Source organism: Brachyhypopomus gauderio, chromosome 3, assembly GCF_052324685.1.
Source record: "Brachyhypopomus gauderio isolate BG-103 chromosome 3, BGAUD_0.2, whole genome shotgun sequence".
In the NCBI taxonomy this organism is placed as follows: domain Eukaryota; kingdom Metazoa; phylum Chordata; class Actinopteri; order Gymnotiformes; family Hypopomidae; genus Brachyhypopomus; species Brachyhypopomus gauderio.
Window position 1 is genome coordinate 17908799 of NC_135213.1, and position 19525 is coordinate 17928323.

General features: G+C 42.0%; 2 protein-coding genes across 2 annotated transcripts; one reads left to right on the forward strand and one right to left on the reverse strand.

The window, feature by feature from the left end:
• The first annotated feature begins 3926 nt into the window (after nucleotides 1–3926).
• Nucleotides 3927–10124, forward strand: LOC143509625 (E3 ubiquitin-protein ligase TRIM15). Its single transcript, XM_076998477.1, has 10 exons — nucleotides 3927–3957; nucleotides 4205–4347; nucleotides 4696–4794; nucleotides 7243–7386; nucleotides 7564–7698; nucleotides 7930–8058; nucleotides 9091–9142; nucleotides 9308–9334; nucleotides 9465–9491; nucleotides 9592–10124. Exons 1-10 carry the CDS (start codon nucleotides 3927–3929, stop codon nucleotides 10122–10124), a joined length of 1320 nt encoding a protein of 439 aa, XP_076854592.1.
• Nucleotides 10125–11318: 1194 nt separating this feature from the next.
• LOC143510517 (natural killer cells antigen CD94-like) lies at nucleotides 11319–15662 on the reverse strand. The gene is made up of 6 exons (XM_076999931.1): nucleotides 15210–15662; nucleotides 14917–15027; nucleotides 14541–14642; nucleotides 13649–13809; nucleotides 13158–13282; nucleotides 11319–12720 (listed from the first exon to the last, which is right to left on the reverse strand). Exons 1-6 carry the CDS (start codon nucleotides 15274–15276, stop codon nucleotides 12573–12575), a joined length of 714 nt encoding a protein of 237 aa, XP_076856046.1. The 5' UTR covers nucleotides 15277–15662; the 3' UTR covers nucleotides 11319–12572.
• Between the last annotated feature and the right edge of the window lie 3863 nt (nucleotides 15663–19525).

A 19525-nucleotide genomic window follows, 5' to 3' on the forward strand; every position in this document is an offset into this window, starting at 1 on the left:
GGGGCGGGGCATAAGACCTAGGCTCAACTGAACATATGATGGAGGGTGAATAGGGGCGAGGCATAAGACCTAGGCTCAACTGAACCTATATAACAGAGGGTGAATAGGGGCGGACATAAGATCTAGGCTCAACAGAACTTATATGACGGAGGGTGAATAGGGGCGGACATAAGACCTAGGCTCAACTGAACCTATATGACGGAGGGTGAATAGGGACAGGGATAAGACCTAGGCTCAACAGAACTTATATGACGGAGGGTGAATAGGGGCGGGGATAAGACCTAGGCTCAACTGAACCTACATGACGGAGGGTGAATAGGGGCGGGCATAAGATCTATAGGCTCAACTGAACCTATATGATGGAGGGTGAATAGGGGTGGGCCATAAGACCTAGGCTCAACAGAACCTATATGACGGAGGGTGAATAGGGGCGGGGATAAGACCTAGGCTCAACTGAACCTATATGATGGAGGGTGAATAGGGGCGGGGATAAGACATAGGCTCAACAGAACCTATATGATGGAGGGTGAATAGGGGCGGGGATAAGACCTAGGCTCAACTGAACCTATATGATGGAGGGTGAATAGGGGCGGGTATAAGACCTAGGCTCAACAGAACCTATATGACGGAGGGTGAATAGGGGCGGGGATAAGACTTAGGCTCAACAGAACCTATATGACGGAGGGTAAATAGGGGCAGGGTATAAGACCTAGGCTCAACTGAACCTATACAACAGAGGGTGAATAGGGGCGGGGCACAAGACCTAGGCTTAACTGAACCTATACGACAGAGGGTGAATAGGGGCGGGCCATAAGACCTAGGCTCAACTGAACCTATATGATGGAGGGTGAATAGGGGCGGGGCATAAGACCTAGGCTCAACTGAACCTATATGACGGAGGGTGAATAGGGGCGGGGATAAGACCTAGGGTCAACTGAACCTATATGACGGAGGGTGAATAGGGGCGGGGATAAGACCTAGGCTCAACTGAACCTATATGACGGAGGGTGAATAGGGGCGGTGTATAAGACATAGGCTCAACTGAACCTATGTGATGGAGGGTGAATAGGGGTGGGGCATAAGACCTAGGCTCAACTGAACCTATGTGACGGAGGGTGAATAGGGGTGGGGCATAAGACCTAGGCTCAACTGAACCTATATGACGGAGGGTGAATAGGGGCGGTGTATAAGACATAGGCTCAACTGAACCTATGTGATGGAGGGTGAATAGGGGTGGGGCATAAGACCTAGGCTCAACTGAACCTATGTGACGGAGGGTGAATAGGGGTGGGGCATAAGACCTAGGCTCAACTGAACCTATGTGACGGAGGGTGAATAGGGGCAGGGCATAAGACCTAGGCTCAACAGTGGTGGTAGTGGTGATTCATCCCTGAAAGATCTTTATTGTGCAGGTCTAGGGCTATTCCATTTGATTATTTAGTGACATTATTGCACACTAATGTAAACCACTGACGAACAGGATTTTTTTTTTATCGCTGGGTGTGATACTTAAAATATACTTCCACAAGGACGCTAAAGATAACAGAAAGATAATGGCATTTCTCACGTAAACCATGAATATGTAAATCATAATGTAATTGTGAAGTATTTGCATATTGAGTAGGTTAGAGGTGAGTGACCCTACAAAGAGCAGAATTCCATCAGACTTCATATCTGCTGGACTTTGTCCTCCTCAGCAAAACTCCTGCTATCTGCCAACGTGTCCGTTAATCCACCTCCTGCTGATGAATGATGAATGATGAATGCCTTTCCTGCTGATGAATACCTTTCCAGATCTTTTAGATGTATTGCTTTGTGTCCCAGTCATGTCTACAGGAGATCCCAAAAACATTATTAACCCTTTAATGCACTGTTAAATAGACATTAAGCATTCAGATCTTTAATGTAGGTGCAGGCAAGTACTACATTTTTCTACTCAGTACTACTAAGATGTAGCATGAAAAAAATCTTATTAAATGCAAATTCTTAATATAATTTCATGTTGTTATTATAATGTTAGGTTTCTAAGCAACAGAAACTTGGATCCCTTTGGAATTGTGCCAGAAAAGTTGTAATTTACCTTTGGCATTGCTGGTAGAAAGTCCAGCGAGTTATTGGAATCTGAGCTGGGATGTCTGCTTCCAGTAAGCTGGTGAGATCTGCCCCTCATTCAAATGAGGCCATAAAGCTGGACTGAAGGTCACTGAGCAGTTTGAGAAAAATCAGAGACTAGAGCTTCCAGTCTCACAGTCTCAGAACCTGCTGCTCACGCACACACACCTGCCTCCCTGCACACTCTGGGTAAGTCCTGCCAGGATTACACTGTACATTATGGAATCTGTATTCATTCCAGGACTGGAGACAAAACAAAGTGAGCCTTTATTATATTTTATTGTATTTAGAAGATGTTGTGGTGGCTTTTATTTTAAAATATGCATAAATGTCATGTCATGTTATATATTACTAGTCAGTTCCTCTGGATTTACAATTTAATTTATAAGTATTTGTTTGAGTAAATTGAACATAAACAAAAATGCACGTAATTTAGAGCATTTAGTGGCAGAAAATGACATCTGGTCAAAATCAGATCTCAAATAAAGTTCCTATTCCTTATTTGACACAGTGCTATTTTTAGGATTTTCATGAATAGTTTTCAGGCGTTTAAGGCTTGCTCTCAACCAATGTTTCATTCTGCTGTTGGGTGACTTTATGCCACTCTGAGTCCAAGTATTCACGTTGCTCAGCCTTGTTTGACAGCTTGTGACCATCCATCTTCCTCTTGATCACATTCCGAGGATTATTAATGGGGTTTAGGTCTGCAGAGTGGGCTGGTCATGAGAGGGTGTTGATCTGGTGGTTCTTCAGCCACACCTTAACTGACCTGGGCATGAAGAACTCTCCCTCAGAATTGGGGAACATTTTCAGACTGTAAGGAAACAATTCTTCCAGGATGACCTTGTACATGGCTTGATTCATTTGTCTTTGCCAAAGACAAATCTGCCCAATTCCAGCCTCGGTGAAGCATATCCAGATAATCACAGATCCCCCATGAAAAACTACTCAGAACCACCACCACTGGTAGGAATATCCAGGTCCCCATATAATTATTAGATGACCAGGTGTTGGGCAAACCTGATGACTGGACTCATGAGAGATGATGACCTCATTCAAGTCCTCTGCAGTCCAGTCCAATCCAAACCCCAGTCAGGCTGGTCTTTGCTTCTCAGTCATAAAGAGCTGTTTTTTTCTAACCTCAAATGACTTCAGCCCTGTCTCAAACCATCCTCGTCCTGCGCCTCACCCCAATGTAATTTACAGTTCTTTTGCTTAGTCACTCATTAGTCACTATGTCATCCTACAGTTGTTAAGTACAATTTGGAGGAGTTGCCAGTCACTCCAGTGAGTGGAGAGTCATCTTCACCCCCTACTAGTGTTTGGTGTCTACTGCTTGCTCTTTTGTTTAAGGTTGGAAGCAATTCGAGGCTCAGTGTATCATGTATGTCTCTGACAGTAAAGTCAGACTCAAACACTTCTTTCTTTGCTCAAAGCATTTCACCTCCACTCTTTTGGCAATGCTCAATGTTTTTTTATTGCAATAACGCATGAGGTACTACTAGAACTATGTTGCTAACTAGCTTGTCTTATTGCAAGAGAATATTGATGACCACAGCAATTACTTTATACTTGTCTTCAAGATGTTCTACAATATTTAGTTTAAGCGATCACCTAACCAGAACCGCAATTAAGTGCACCTGTGTTGGACTGGAATGGCTTACAAACATGTGGAGATGCTGATTTCAGAAAGATTTGGAGTGGTCTTTTTTTCCCACAAGCTGTTCGTGTGTGTGTGTGTGTGTATGTGTGTGTATAGACTCACATGCCTTGTTTATCTTCATTATTTCATAGGAGAACAGGCTAAAACCAAGATGAAAGGAATTCTTAAAGGCAAAACCACAAGTATGTGTATTACTTATCAAATCATTCAGTTACAAAATACATGTGTAACACTAAGTGAGAAACCAGAGCGAAGATCCACTTTAGTCACAAGTTGTAAATGCTATAAGCCTTCTTCTCTTCCTCGAGCATCCTCCAGTACTAAGTAAATGAATGTATAAGTAAAACAATAATAATAATTATTATAACAGTAATGGGTAACTACTTGGGTCCCGTGCTCTTGTCTCATGGCATGTTCTCTCACTGGCAGAGGGGAAGTTGACCGATGTGGACGCGCAGAGTAACTCTATTGGAGTGGTGCGCTGGACGATCCCAGAGGAGACTGTGCAGGTTCACAGCTCTGCTCCCAGTGGTCCGTATAAGAGCAGCAGTGGCCACTCCACACGCTCCCAGGTAACGGCTGTGATGCCTCCCCTTGTGATGGGATCAAACACAAGGTCTGGGGTGCACTGCATAGTAGAGGTTATGAGGATGCAGGCTTTCATTACATTCAAATGGATCAGTTGACTGAGACCAAACGAAGCTGACGGTGCTCCTGTTTGGTTAAAATGAAAACCTGTAGCTTTATCAGCCATTTCCAAATAAAATTAGCCTCCTTCTCTATGTAGCATCAATTATAGCTTACGAAGACAATACTTTGCAATATTGGCCAGTATAATTGATTTTAAACCATTGCCTGACATTACAGGAAGAGCGTTGTTAATGCATTGTGTTGTGTGATGGTGTTTCTGTTCCTCACAGCAAAGGCAACACCAGCAGAGCTTGAAGGATCTGCGCAGTCTGCAGGAGTGTGTGAGTTTCCTTAATCACTGGAAAGTACAAGTGGCACAAGTGTGTAAGGTAAGCAGAAATGTGGGGATGGGCAGGGGGTGCTGGTGTAGGGGTGGACTGGGGCAGGGGGGTGGGGTAGACTGGTGGACTGGGGCAGTGGTGTATTGGTGGACTGGGGGCAGGGGGGTGGGTTGGGCAGGGGCAGGTGTGTTGGGGCTGGATAATGTGTATAGTGGAGCGGGGGGACAGGAAGTGATGGGCCATAATATGGTTCTCTCCACTCTAACTATGTCACTACATTTTAGTTTCATAATGACTAGGAGACTGGGGTGATGCAAAGAAAAATCACATGTACAAAGATTATTGTCAAAAGTGCACTTGCTTTGGGCATGATATCATATCACATCACACATGATATTACCTACATGATTATTATCAGTCAGCTATGGGGAAAATCCTGCCCTTCACTAAAACACAATGCATACAGGAGGAGCAGGAAGGCCTGGCAGCTTCATGAGGAGCAGACCTCCATCTTTAGGGCATGAATCCCAGGCCTCTGTGTTAGTCTGTGTAAGTCAGCGAGAAGTCAGAGAGAAATCTCCTCTGTCCTCTGTTTGAGCAGGCAATCGAGTCCAGAATTTGGCTCAAGCGGTAAACTGCCTGATAATCTTCTGTCACGAAGATGCACAATAGTGTAATAAAGAGGGATAATATAACTCTTCAGGTCTCAAGGAAAACAATGAAAATAATTGTTTTGGATAACATCTGATGGCTTGATAAGGCCTTCAAACCTTTACACTGCTGTACTGTAGTGCAGGTGTGTGATCTAGTGGTTCAAAGTTCACACTTATTTAGTTCATGCTCTCATCTGGTTATTATAGTGTTTTAGGTTTCATTTACAGTAAGTTGTTGTAGAAAGTCATAATGCTGAACAGATAAAATAAGTCTTATTACTTTAATATAAAGAAAATTTAAGTACATACATGACTTTCCTTCCATGAAGGAGACCTTTTCAGCCTGATAGGCATTGCCACAGAGACAGTGTTCGTGCTAGATTATCGCTCATCATTTTATGAGGCCAGGAGTTTACTGATTATGAATCTATTTAATCTGTTTATGGCTATGTGATTTTCAAACTTTAAGATACCATTAACTGTACAGGTCATAGCTATATTCAGGCGGTGAGTTGCAGGTTACTGGATGCATGTGGAAAAGAACATTTAAAAAGAGTTGGTGCAGATTATACAAAATATTACATTAAGACTAGTCAATCATTATTGTTATTATTATTTAAAAAAATAAATAAGCACCTATCCACAGATAGGTGTGGATTCTGTGCTGGTAACATGCATTTACAACTACCTCACGGAGCGTCCACAGTATGTCAAGATGGGTGATTACTGTTCTGAGATAGTGGTGACCAACGTTGGGGCTCCTCAGGGTACAGTTTTGTCACCCTTCCTCTTTACCCTATATACTGCTGATTTTAAACATGTGTCTGAACTCTGTCACATCCAGAAATATTCAGATGACACAGCAGTAGTAGCATGTATTAGAGGTGGAGATGAAGGAGAGTGTAGGGATCTGGTGGCTGCCTTCACAGCATGGAGTAGGAGAAAAGACCTTCTCCTTAATGCACTGAAGACCAAGGAGATGATCGTGGACTTCCGGAAACTGAAACAGTCCTACCAGCCTGTTATCATTGATGGACAGAAGATTGAGAATGTCCAGTCTTATAAGTATCTCAGAGTCCATCTGGACAACAAACTGGACTGGTCAGTGCATACGAGGGCAGCATACAAAAAGGGACAGAGCAGGCTTTACTTCCTTAGGAAGCTTAGATCATTTAATGTCTGTGATGTTTCTACACACATTTTATCATTCTGTGGTATCCAGTGCTGTCTTCTTTGGTGTGGTCTGATGGGGAAGCAGTAAAAGACCGGAACAGGCTGGATAAGCTTATAAGGAAGTGTGTGTCAGTTATGGGGGGAACGTGGACTCTGTGGGTAAGTTAGTGGAGAAGAGGATGAGGTGTTTAATGCATGGCATCCTCAATAACAGCAGTCACCCTCTGCATGGGACTCTGGTAGCTCAGAAGAGCTGTCGCAGTGATAGGCTCCTCTCTCTATGCTGCAAGACTGAGAGGTTCCGGCGATCATTCATTCCTGCGGGAGTTAGGCATGCTAAACAGCAACAGACGATAGGTGTACTTATTAATCAAGCACTTACTAAGCACTTTAATTGGGTATGGTATGTTCTGTATATCTGTGTGTTCGTATTGTATTTATGTGTGCTGTTGGACAATTGAATTTCCCCATTGGGGATTAATAAAGTATCTATCAATCAATCTATCAATCAATCTCACGTTGAGGTGTGCTGCATACCTACAATGCATAACACTTTCTTTGTGTGTGTGTGTGTGTGTGTTTGTGTGTGTGTGTGTGTGCGTGTGTGTGTGTGTGTGTGTGTGTGTGTGTGTGTGCGTGCGTGTGTGTGGGCTGGGCTGTGGGTTTACAGAAGGAGGATGATCCCGGAGAGGGCAGCAGCCAGTGGCCTTGTGGTGGTGCGGGTCAGCCTGAAGACCCCCACACCGAGCGCAGTCTAGTGGAGAGCCGCAAGATCATTCTGCAGTGGGCAGATGAACTCAGCAGCGTCGACCTGGTGGGCACCGGCATGCCTAGACATACCTGAGCTTATCACACACGCACACTGCTCCACTAACACACCAGTCAACCTGGGCGTTACAGGCCATGTGAAATATGATAGAGAGAGAGATGGGAAGATAACCACACCACCATACACAACAGTCTCACCTTAACTGCCATTGTGTCCCTGCAGCTGTCTAAAGAGAGCCCGTGGCTGCAGGAAAGGTTCAAACACGGTGAAGCCAATGAGCACGAGAAGGACAGCCAGGATGAGCTTGTGGAGCAGAGGATCATGGAGTGGGCTAAAGAGATCCGGAGCGTGTCAGAGGTCAGCCTCCTGCAGCCAGCACACGGCTGCGCAGACAGGCTGGCAAACAGCCCTGCCGTCTGCACTGCGCAGGGTTTCAGAACTCCAGGCCTTTGGCATTTTCATCTAAGATGACCTTAAGTACCTTAAATTAAAGACACCCTCCACTTGGTTAAAGTGCCTATCTGAGAGATCAGACCTCCCTCTGAATGTAGTTGAAGCAAGCGGGCTGCTGTTTGTGTTTGTATGCAGACGTGTGGCGTGATGGGGGAGGAGCTGCCACAGACGCTGCGTCTGCTCGGCCTCAAGAAGAAGAGGCTCGCCTCACTGATGCCCCTGCTGGAGTTCATCACCTGGTCCCTACTGAAGGAGGACGGCAAGGTGAGACACCTCATTACCATCAGCCCATTGTCTCTTCAGCTCAGGCTTTCAGGAAGTAGTGACTGCATGAAATTATATCTTTCAAATTGGAGACATGATGATAACCATCTTCTGATATATATGGTGACCGATTACAGGCTAACACTCATATAATTTATTTAGATTACCTGATTAAATTATTAAAAAAGAAATATTCTACACATTTAAAATTAGAATAAAGGAATATGTGCATTATGTTGGTGCCGCTGTAATCAAGTTGAGCCAGACTCTATGATTAAGTATTACAACGTTCCTTATTTTGTACTGAGTTAATGTTGCATACTATTGGAATTATACTGACCTGGCAGTCCAAGTGTCATCTGTGGTACATGTGCTAGGGGCAAGAGTGAAGCTCCATAACACAGAGTTGGGCTTTATGAGACACAGAAGGTTATGAGGATGAGTCAGCTTAATGATTACTGTATGGTGTGGTCAAAGTCTTGCCCGGAAACTCCTCCTTAAATTCAGGTTTAGATAATAGCATGTTTAATAAAAAATAAATACTAAACGATTATTGGACTAATATCTTGGCAACATTTTTCTTTTGAATATACAGTTTTGCACACTTAATGTGTTTTTCTTTATGTTTCTTTCTTTGACCTATGTTTTCTTAGACTATGAGTGTGATAACACATGGGATCAGGGATGCAATAAAACAAGGAGTTTGGAGTTTAAAAACATCTAAAAAATGATAAATCTAAGGTTATGTAAAGGTATTTTGATTATAATCTACTTATCAGTGTCACTAACCTCAATATATGTGAAACATGATAAGATTGTGATTTGTATATGATAAGACATGATATGTGATATATGTATTTATGAATCTCTAGCATAAACTTTATAAACTTTATAAATCCTTTCCTTTAAACATGCTAAAGGCAGAAGGTACAGAACAGCAGCGCCAGAGTGTAGTGATGGATGCATGGATGAAAGTGAGATGTGCTGGACGGTTGATTTACGTTTATGTTTATTCTTTATTCTTTAATGCAGAATATGGTTTCACAGCTCTGGCTTCCTGCCAAGCAGCGTTCTTGGAAAGCAGGTCAGAAAGCTTAAAGCTTAAAGATTAAAAGTCAAAAAAATAAATAAATAAAGACAAATTTCCTAGTTTTGTATGTTTGTATTTCCTAGTTTGTTTGTTCTATGTAAATAATTGTCTTGGCAACTCATTTTTGATTTTATTTTATTTTTCTCGTTGCTGAAACAGGAACACCGCAATACATCCCTAACTCAGGTAATGTTCCACAAATATGATCTTTAAAGTTCAGATAATAATCATTAATATTAATCATGTCATTAGAGACTAGAATCTGATTTGTGTGCATTTAAGCTCTCAATAATCCTTTATGGTTCCCCTTCTGTAGTATGGAACTGGATCACCAGTGCAGCAGGTTAGTTCATTCTGACTTTTCATCTTTTGTGATATTAAAATATAGTATCATCTCTTTACTGGCAAAATATACTAAACTTGCGGTTGCCTTGCCAAACCAGTTGACATCTCCCTGGACCCCATGACCTGTCATCGATGGTTGCGGCTCTCTGATGACCAGAAGCAGGTTCAGGAAGGCCTGCAGGAGGTTGAAGTGGACTACAGTCCGCAACGCTTCGACGGGTGGCCGTGTGTTCTGGGCTGGCAGGGATACGCGAGCGGCCGCTGCTACTGGGAGGTGGATCTGGCCAACGACGGCTACTGGAGAGTAGGGGTGACGACGAGCTCCTCGGAGAGACACGGGCGGTTTCCCATGAAGCCCTCCAAGAGCTACTGGGCGCTGTGGCGCAGCAGGAGGCAGTTCTACGCATGCACCGAGCCAGAGACGCCTCTGCCCCTCACCCTTGTGCCCAGGAAGTTGGGCATTTACCTCGACTATGAGGAGGGGCAGATCTCCTTCTACAATGTGGAGAACAAATTGCACATTTTCACCTTCGCCGGGCACTTCCGTGAAAAGTTGTATCCTCTCTTTGCCCCACTAGATGGAAGGACTCTCATCACGGTATCCTCTCCCAAAGCTGCTAGCATTTTATGAAGGAGAAAAACGTCTATGCGATCTATGAAAATGCTACTCATAAAACAGACAAATTGCTGTTTTTGCTTTGTAACACACTTTTGTCTGAGATTTCATAGATGGCAGGAATCACAATTTACCAATCTGAGCCAAGAGTTTAATGATTTCAACATGCAGGTAGAGTGACTTCTGAGTATAAAGTTTCTTTTGCTTGTTGTCTATTTTAGCCAGTGAGATCCAGTAATAGAGAAGCTAGAATTGGACACCAAACATCTTCCATGATTGACAATTTTGGAAAGAGAAAATTGTAAATTAATGTGTGTGTGTGTGTGTGTGTGTGTGTGTGTGTGTGTGTGTGTGTGTGTGTGTGTGTTTTAGCATGGACTACATACTTTAAAGCCCATGATTCACCACTGAAAGGACGATGCAGAAAAGAAAAAAATGTTCCTTTCTATATATACTCTATTCTTATATATTTTGTATACGTTTTATATTGACTATATTAATATCAATTTAATCTGTGACAAACAAGTTAGTCCAGCTTTTCATATTTGAAATTTGCCTTCACATATTAGCTAGCTGCATTGCTGTTAACAGATATGTCACATGAGTACATCATAACCTTTAAGACTGCATCAGTATTATGGAATTCAACCATATAGTTAATTGTGTTGTTCTTCACTAATTCTCTCACCCTTCACAAAAGAAGTGAGTAGTATACTCTGATACACAGGGCATAGCACATTATGTTCAACACACATAAGGCAGGGTGTAATGGCCTAGCACATCTGACACATGTCTTCCTCAGCACACTAGCTTTTCCAGCAAATGTCGTATTGTAATGCAGCTCGTGCTGCGGAGCGAGTAGGCGGACACAAACACTGAGGAGAGCGAGATTTATTAAGGGGAATTCCATATCCATGGTCAAAAGGGCAGGCAGGAGTCATAACAGGAGAGCCATCCGCATAAGACAGATACATGGGCATGACGAACACAGAACGAAAACGAAACAAGACAGGGTAACTAGAACAGAGAGTAAAACAACGGAGAATAATAAATACCAGAACAGAGAATCGCGAGGAACATTAATCCACAAAACTACCGACAATGGGATAGCGAAACACAGGGACTATAAATACGCAGGACTAAACTAGACACAGGTGGAGACACTGATGACATGGGTGTGGCAGACGGGGTGGGGGGGGGGGGGGGGGGTGACACGCAGGTAACAATACAGACATGAGGAGCAGGAACCCGAAGTGACAGCTAGAGAGGGGGACGTAGCCCTACGTGACACGTATGACATCCTTTATACTTATTGTGGATTATGTCATTTTTGCAAAGTATACTGAAAATGGAGGGGGTGGAGTTTAGAAATATGAGTTTTAAGATATGGATCAAGTTATACTGTGACCATGTTTTCCATAAAAAGGATCCATCGCTTCTGTGGATACACGTAGTCTGACATGTTTGTAAAACATTATTAAAATCAATTAGCTTCAGGGTAAACTAATGTAAATATCTCTATATTTACTGTTTATCTACATTCTATTCTTATATATACATATATATGTGTGTGTGTGTGTGTGTGTGTGTGTGTGTGTGTGTGTGTGTGTGTATTTATAAATCCAATGAAAGAATAACTCCTAATTTGCCTGAAGCTAACTGCACTTTATTTTGTAATTATCACATGTTAAAGTATCAAATATGAAAATTATTACTCTATATAGATATATACTTCTATCTTCTATGACTATATCAAATGCAACAATTTAAAGTTCTTCATTATAAAGGACATTTTTGTACTTACTATGACCAAAGTAAGATAAAGAGTAAGGTAAAAAATACCTAAAATAAAGAGGTAATAACAATGACTGTCATTCAGAGGGAAAGTAAAAGTGACCTTTTGTAAATGTTTAATATTTATTTTCGATAAAATTAATGTTTTCATTGACTGCAGTTGATTAATGAAATGTCAGAATAAAACACATCACTAAATACGTTTCTGTCTGCCTAAATTCATAAATGACAAATTGACCTCATTAAAAACATGAAGCATATGGCGCCGCTTTTTACTGAGGTAGAAGGTGAGACTTTAAAACTAAGTCCATAGAGAAAAATAAATGTTATTCCACGCTGCATTTAGTCCATTGCTGGCACATGATGGAGCCCATGGAAGATGTTTAAAGAGCTCTGGACACCTCTTCTACCACACATTACTTAACAGCTTTGAGGTCACATGACTTTGTAGGCATTTTTGACTTCATGAAACGGTTCTATAGATCTTTCTACAATAAACTTCTACCTCAGTAAGTGACCAGATATTAAATACTGTGAGATGAGCTTTTGAAACATTGTTTCGCCTGGTTTCCTCTGTGAAAACCTGAGTTCACTAATTAGTATCAAACCGGTGACTATCAACACATGCTGTGCTTTAGGAGAGAAATGAAACTCAGGAAGTGTGCAGGCTTATGTTGTCATGCTAACACTGGCGACAGGCTCTACAGGTTTCTTGCATAGCCAGGGTCCATAACTCTCACAGTTGCATGCAAACACAGTGCCGTCGCCCCTCAGGTCTGCACAGTCCCTCTGCTCTGACTCCCACTGCATCTCTATGCTGAGAACATCCACACATGATGGAGTTTAGTCAAGCTATAAAACAGCAAGTCTACAGAATTACACCAGGCATGAGGTGGCAGTCCAAACAAAGCAGAAAGGTGGCGTGCGGTAACAGTTTTCTTCATTCCAGAGCATGATTATTATGTATATGTGTAATTCACCTCAGATTCAGACCCCTCAAATAAACTATATAGATATGCTATATTGTGTTTCTTTTTCATTGTCTCTAAATCCCAAACCGCAAGATAGTGTAACTTTGACACTGATACCATTCACTAGCTAATTATCAATCTCTGAGCTGAAGCAGGTACACTGGACCTGTGTAAACACCACTGTACAGTGAGGTGACTGACAACAACTGCATTAGACTTTAGAAATAATTTAACTGAAATGAAGATCACTGATTGATTTAGCATTTGACTGACAGATACTTACAATGTATGTTTGTGTAACGGTGTCCCATCCTCCCAAACCCATTGGCCCTCGTTTTGAGAGTAACTAAGGCCTATCCAAGGAAATGGCTTTTCTGAACGTGTTCTCATCAGCCCAAGGATAAACTCCTGTAACATATAAAGCACAATGGATTATACAGTACATACCTTCATTTTTAGTTTTCCATGCTTCTGTACAATCTTACAGAATTGTTAATTTCGCAATAAAAAGTAAGAAAAGAATTTGTAACTTATTTTGAAGTAACTAGGGTTGGGTAAAATTACTTTCATCAGCATCAAGATAAACTCCATGATTTGAATCATGAATTTCTTCAGGCTGGTGCATGTCTGATGATGGAATCTTCACTACCCACTTTTAATCATCTAGGCTCTTTCCTTTAATTTTACTCTCATTTGTTCTTTCTATCAGATGTCAATTCATTTTTGACACAAATTCTCATCATCCATCCTGTCCACGCATCTGTCTGTTCACACCATCTCAGATTTGTTCCTGATGATGCCCAGACTGGCATTGTGTGTCCTGCAGTACTGGGCACTCTGGGTCCACTTCAAGTCTTCCTCTAGTCCCACGGACAAGAAGTAGCAGTGCCCCCAGAACCAGTGCCATGTCTGTGGGCAAAGGTGGCATCTGGTGTCTGCCAGACACAGTGAAGAAAAATTAAGAGAAGAAAGTGAGTGGAGGAAAATTTGTCTGTTTTAGGAAATAAAAAGGCAAAAATGCAGTTGTTTAGGGAACCCCAGCCTATATATGCCACAGAAGTGGTATTCAGATGGAAGACAGATTCAGTTGGAAGAAACAGTTTTCAGTTGGAAACTGTAGTCTAGTTTCTTAGCCGTTTATGTTTGCCCTTGTTGTGTTCGGTTGTAGTTTGGTTTAGTCATTCGTCCGCTGTCAGGTTTGGTTCTCGTTTGTCTCTTCTCTCTCTAGTTTAATGTTTAGGTTGTTATGCTCCTGTTCTTGTCATCCTTGTTTAATTATCATGCACACTCATTTGATTATGTTATCCCCCTCTGTCTCCTTTGTTGTAGTGTAGCGTTTAGTTGTTTCCTCTTTAATTAATAAATATTCATTTTTTTGCATCTGCGTCACCCCTGCCTCAGACGCACGTTACAATTTCTTTAAACATTTGCCCATACCCATTTCTGTCAGTGTTCATCAAGTGGGCTTGAGAGAATGTAAACCCCATAAAAGAACCCACTGTAACTGTATAAGTAAATTTTAAAAGTAGAGACATATATGGAATTAATTTTTCTATAAGCAATGAAATCATACAATGACAAATATTGTTCATATATTTTGTTCATATATTATCTTCTGTTCAAGTTTACATATTATGCTCAGAGACGTGAGGACCATATACTGTACCTTTAGTGATGTTTTGAAGGGTCTCCATGAGCCACTGGATGCGTGCCTGAAGTTGTTCTATCTCTCTCTCTGCTCTCTCATCCTTAGGAAAGGTTCCACTAGCTAGTGGAGCATCATAAACATCCACACTCAACAGCACTACAACTAGAGCACACAGGCTACCAAGCAACTACTGACCCATACTGTCATCATCTCTGTGTTAAATAATGTGTTTCATCCCTGTTCACACAGTGGTTAACTGGAGAATGAAGCATGTTCTATATATTGTGATGTAAAATGATACAGGCTGTAGACTTTGTATCACATCATAATAGCAAACAGACACTTTGTAAAGGAGAGATGAGATTAATGATGTCCATTTTGGAATAAAACTTACAGAAGTTGATACATATGAACAGGACACCTGTAACTAGAAGAACAACGAGAAGGAGAGATGTCAGCCACATGCTACACCTGCCGGGACCTTTATCCAGCCCACAGTCTGCATCTGTAAAGGCAAAGGCTTGAATTATCTACTTAAAACTTCCAATAAGTGTGAAATTAGAATTTTTAAATTCTACCTGAGTCTGTTATCACAGAATATCGTAACGCATTTGCCTTAAACCAGCAGTGAAATCAATTTGTCCCCTGCAGTGAACAGTGAGTATGAGTGTCATTGCAGGACCATACCTGCTGTTGAACCGCTTGTTGTGAGATGTTCTGGACTAATATCAGACGACTCCATATCGACGTGCATTTTATTTCTAGCTGTTTAAATGAAGTCTCTATGGGCTAAAACAATAAAATACTCTCAGTCTCATAACCACAAACGTCCCTTTCCTGTTACCACAGCACCCTTATTTTGGGAGGGGTAAAAAAAGTGACACTTTCAACTGTGAAAGGACAGCGAAACACAAAAGGGTGTAAACTTGAGAAAAAACACAGTTGGACGCTTTTCAAACTACAGCCTAAGAAGGAAAAGGCATAGTCTCCCAACTAACTAAATAACTAGTTATCTAGACTAAATAACTAGTATTGCTTCACATTCTTATTAACTGGTTCAATTTACATTTTTACAAGGAATTCACTTTTTTAATACTGTTACATCAAAACCGCAGCTCAGCTCTACAACTTCCTGTGAAGCACAAGGTGTCATGGGATCACTACCCAGAATCAAGTTTTGCATACATAATGCAGTGCAGAGACTGCAAAGTCACTTATCTTCACCACAGACTAGCAGTCTTTATAGATTCAATCTATTTTGAACAAGGATGTTTATGAAACCTTTCATTAAAGTTCCAGTGGGTGGTTTGGTTAAAGCTTGTCTCTGTTAAACTGTCTTTACATTCTGAAAAGCAATCCATAATTTTTCTGAGAAAAGAGAGGTTTCAGTGACTATGTAAGCCATTGCAGCCCAGATGTATGAACAAAACAGGAACATTCTCTACTGTGAGCCTTTCCTGCCTGACAGCTAATGTAAAGCACATATGAGGTTAGAATACAAGTTAAACATGCTTGCCTATACTGTACAAGTCTGGAATGCAGCGTATGAACGTCATTTTGGTATCCAAGCCTGACGTTTAAAAAGCGTACTGCAGATGAATACACGCTGTATTAAATAGTTTAGGAGAGATCTCATAAGTGTCTCTGAGACGCAGGCATGATTATGACGCAGCCAGATAGGTCTGGAATGCAGCTGCTGAAAGTCTTTCACGATCCACCAGAGACGTATTGCTGATGAGCACACGCTATATTAAATACGTATTCCAGACGAACTGTGTTACATCCAACAGACGTCTCTGAGATGTATATGTGCTATAAGGGGTGGAGTGCTCGACATGCAAAAAGGTAATACTCGACCGTAGACACACGGGAGAAAAATAACAAAGGAAACAGAAATGACGCGGAAGAAACTCAACACGTGAAAACAAAACGTGTGAAACAGATAGACAGAAGAGAAATAGCTGGAGGAAAACTTGAGATAGGTCAGTAAGCAACGCAGGAGATAGATGCTCGAATAAGTCATAGAATAAATAAATACAGAAGAGAGAGAAAGCATAAGGGGGTGAGACACCTTTCGCACGGGAACGCAACATAATAACAAGAGAAAGCAGAGAGAGGGCTGACAACGTGAAGGCGAGCCAACACGATTCAGCAGGGATCCATCACAATAAGCTTACTTAAGAAGCCATGGCAACAGCTGTGACGGATCACTGCTGATTGAGCTTATTAAGTCTAGGACTGACTTGAGTGGTGGTCGGAGGAGCAGCATCCAAGCCAACCCTGACAGAGCCCCCCCCCAACCCCACCCCCAAGCCCGAGACCTTGCGGGCCCAGAGCAACGGCAAGTCACGGATAAGGGTACGGTGGAGGATACGCGAAGCAGGTACCCAGGAGTGCTCCTTGGGACCATAACCTAGTCCACCAAGTACTGGTCCCGGCCCCTAACACGGTGGTGATCCAGTAAGCTATTTACCGTATAACCCGGGTCCCTGTCAATCATGCAGGTCGAAGCACGGGGCATACCACACAGAACCGGGGCGAAGATGGGAGACGTGGAAAACCGGGTGGACTCACATAGAAGGCGGGAGCAGGAGCCGGTATGTGACTGGATTTATCTGCCTGTCCACCTTAAATGGACCGGCAGGTCCTTAGCAGAAAGCCAAACACGCTGCCCAGGGCGAAACGAAAGGTCCAGCAGACGGTGGATGCCAATAGAAGGACCTTGCAAGCTTTGCGCCAGGCCAACTGACACTGTCAGACCAAAGCTCGAGCCCCTGGGACGGCCACCTTCTTCTCTTGGTCAGCGAACATAGGAGGAGCATAACCTTATAGATAACCTTATAGACACTCGAAGGGAGACATCCCGAGGGCTGAGAGCCACGGTTTCTTTAGGCAGTCAAATAAACGCTGCGCCTCAGTAGACCAGACAAAGGGACTGGGAGTTCTTTTAGTGAGAGCGATGAGGGGGGCTGCCAGGGTGCTGAAACCCTTAATAAAACAATGGTAAAAGTTGGCGAAAGCCAAGGAACGCTGAACCAAACAGTGTGAGGTGGGTGTTGGCCACTGAGCAACCGCCCGGATCTTAGATGGGTCTATAGCCAGGGTGTTCTGGGCTATGTGGTACCCTAGGAAGCCTACCTCACGAACATGGAATTGAGATTTCTCAAGTTTTATGTAAAGGTGGTTTTCTAAAAGAAGGTGTAAAATCCGCCTTATATGTTTAACGTGCTGAGACTCAGAAAGACTATAAATGAGGATGTCATCCAAATATACGAATGTGTACCTGTCGAGAGCTTCTCTTAGCACCTCGTTAATAAAACGTTGGAAGACCAAATGGCCAAAATAATAAGACCAAATGGCATGACCAAATACTCGTAATGGGTGATAAAGGCAGTCTTCCACTCATCACCCTCTCGGACCCTGACCAAATTGTAGGCACTCCGGAGATCAAGCTTGTAGGAGTGCCTCAAACACAGTGGCCATGAGGGGCAAGGGATGACGGTCTTTTACAGTTACTTTATTGAGGCCACGATAGCCTTAAACCCCCATCCTTTTTCCACACAAAAAAAGAACCCGGCCCCAGCAGGGGAGATGGAATGCCGAATGAAACCTGCCGCCAGGGCCTCTTGTATATATTCCTCCATGGCCCTGTGTTCTGGAATGACCCCTAGGGGGGCTAGACCCAGGAAGCAGGTCAATAGCTACATTGTAGGGCCTGTGGGGTGGAAGGAAACTGAAAGCTTTCTTTTTGCTGCAGCCCCGGTTCTGGACTGCTTTGCTTGGGGGGACAGTAAAACATAATGAGGGGGCATGTTGATAGTCATGTTTATGAAGCCAGAAATATATTCAAGGCTTGATTTGTGCATGAATGATGACTATTGATACTGGCTTAAAGTGATGTATTAGGTAAAGAAATAAAAATGCACATTTTCGAACTTAAAACTTAAAACACAATGATTAAAAAATACATGTTGATTATGTAAATGGAGAACAAAGATTATCTAATTGTATTTCATTTCAATACTGCCATTACTAATAGAACAACTCTATTTCTTGAAAGGCTGACAAATGTACCTATACACAGACTGAGAATATTCAAACATGGAAATAGGAATGAGTGAGAATATTTATATTACTGGGAAATTAAAATATAAAGAAAACAAAAGAATACAAATTCTGTTATAAAAGGGAGTATTCGTCACATTTCTATTTTGAAAAAGAAAAAAATGAAAGTACATAAAATAAGAAATCTATCTACTGCACTTTAATGGTAAAAAATCTGGTAAAGTATTGAAGTTTTTATTGATGTTATGAAACGTACTGGTACAATGCGGTATTTATGCACAGTATAACAATACTGGCTGTGATTGCGAGGAATCGTTTAAACCAGGGATGTCAAAGTCAAATACACCGAGGGCCAAAAAAACAAATTTGCTACAAGCCGAGGGCCGGACTGGTTCAATGTTTATTAAAACATATTGAAATGATTGCACATAGCCTATTGAACCAAGACCTAACACAGTGTATATTATTTAATGTTTAAATGAATAAAGCAATATTTTCTTATGGATCTGTCAGTAATTTCAAGTGAAAACATTTTTCAACAGGCAAACAGATAAAAGCAAACTTCCTTCAAAGAAAAATCACATGAAGACACACAGGTTTACCTTTTACCTCCGTGAACATGTACACTGCCTCCCACCTGGCTTGAAACCCGTTCTCAGTGTCCACCTTACGTTTAGTCATTTTTGAGAAGGGGGATAGCTGAACGTTGATGTCTGCTCTGACTGCTGATTTAGGTTTATACTTTCGCGAGTGACCATAGTGCGCGACTCCGAATTTTAATGTTGCTTTGTGTTGCAGGTTTGAAAAGTGCTGCAATTTAGGCTAAAGTACTTGAAAATGGTTTAAATTGTAACTACTTCATTTCACAACAAATATCTGTCTGACTGAACAGTTCTCTTGTATTACGTTAACAAATACGAGCCTCTTGTAATTCCAGG

What these genes read in the sequence shown, in the direction of transcription:
- LOC143510517 (XM_076999931.1), bottom strand. Translation starts at nt 15,276, where the DNA reads ATGCACGTCGATATGGAGTCGTCTGATATTAGTCCAGAACATCTCACA. An exon ending in GTTCATATGTATCAACTTCT is followed by an intron (nt 14,643 to 14,916) that starts GTAAGTTTTATT and finishes ATGCTCCACTAG; the next exon opens with CTAGTGGAACCTTTCCTAAG. An exon ending in CCGTTACACAAACATACATT is followed by an intron (nt 12,721 to 13,157) that starts GTAAGTATCTGT and finishes GGATGTTCTCAG; the next exon opens with CATAGAGATGCAGTGGGAGT.
- LOC143509625 (XM_076998477.1), top strand. Translation starts at nt 3,927, where the DNA reads ATGAAAGGAATTCTTAAAGGCAAAACCACAA. An exon ending in TACTGAAGGAGGACGGCAAG is followed by an intron (nt 8,059 to 9,090) that starts GTGAGACACCTC and finishes TCTTTAATGCAG; the next exon opens with AATATGGTTTCACAGCTCTG. An exon ending in GCAGCGTTCTTGGAAAGCAG is followed by an intron (nt 9,143 to 9,307) that starts GTCAGAAAGCTT and finishes TTGCTGAAACAG; the next exon opens with GAACACCGCAATACATCCCT.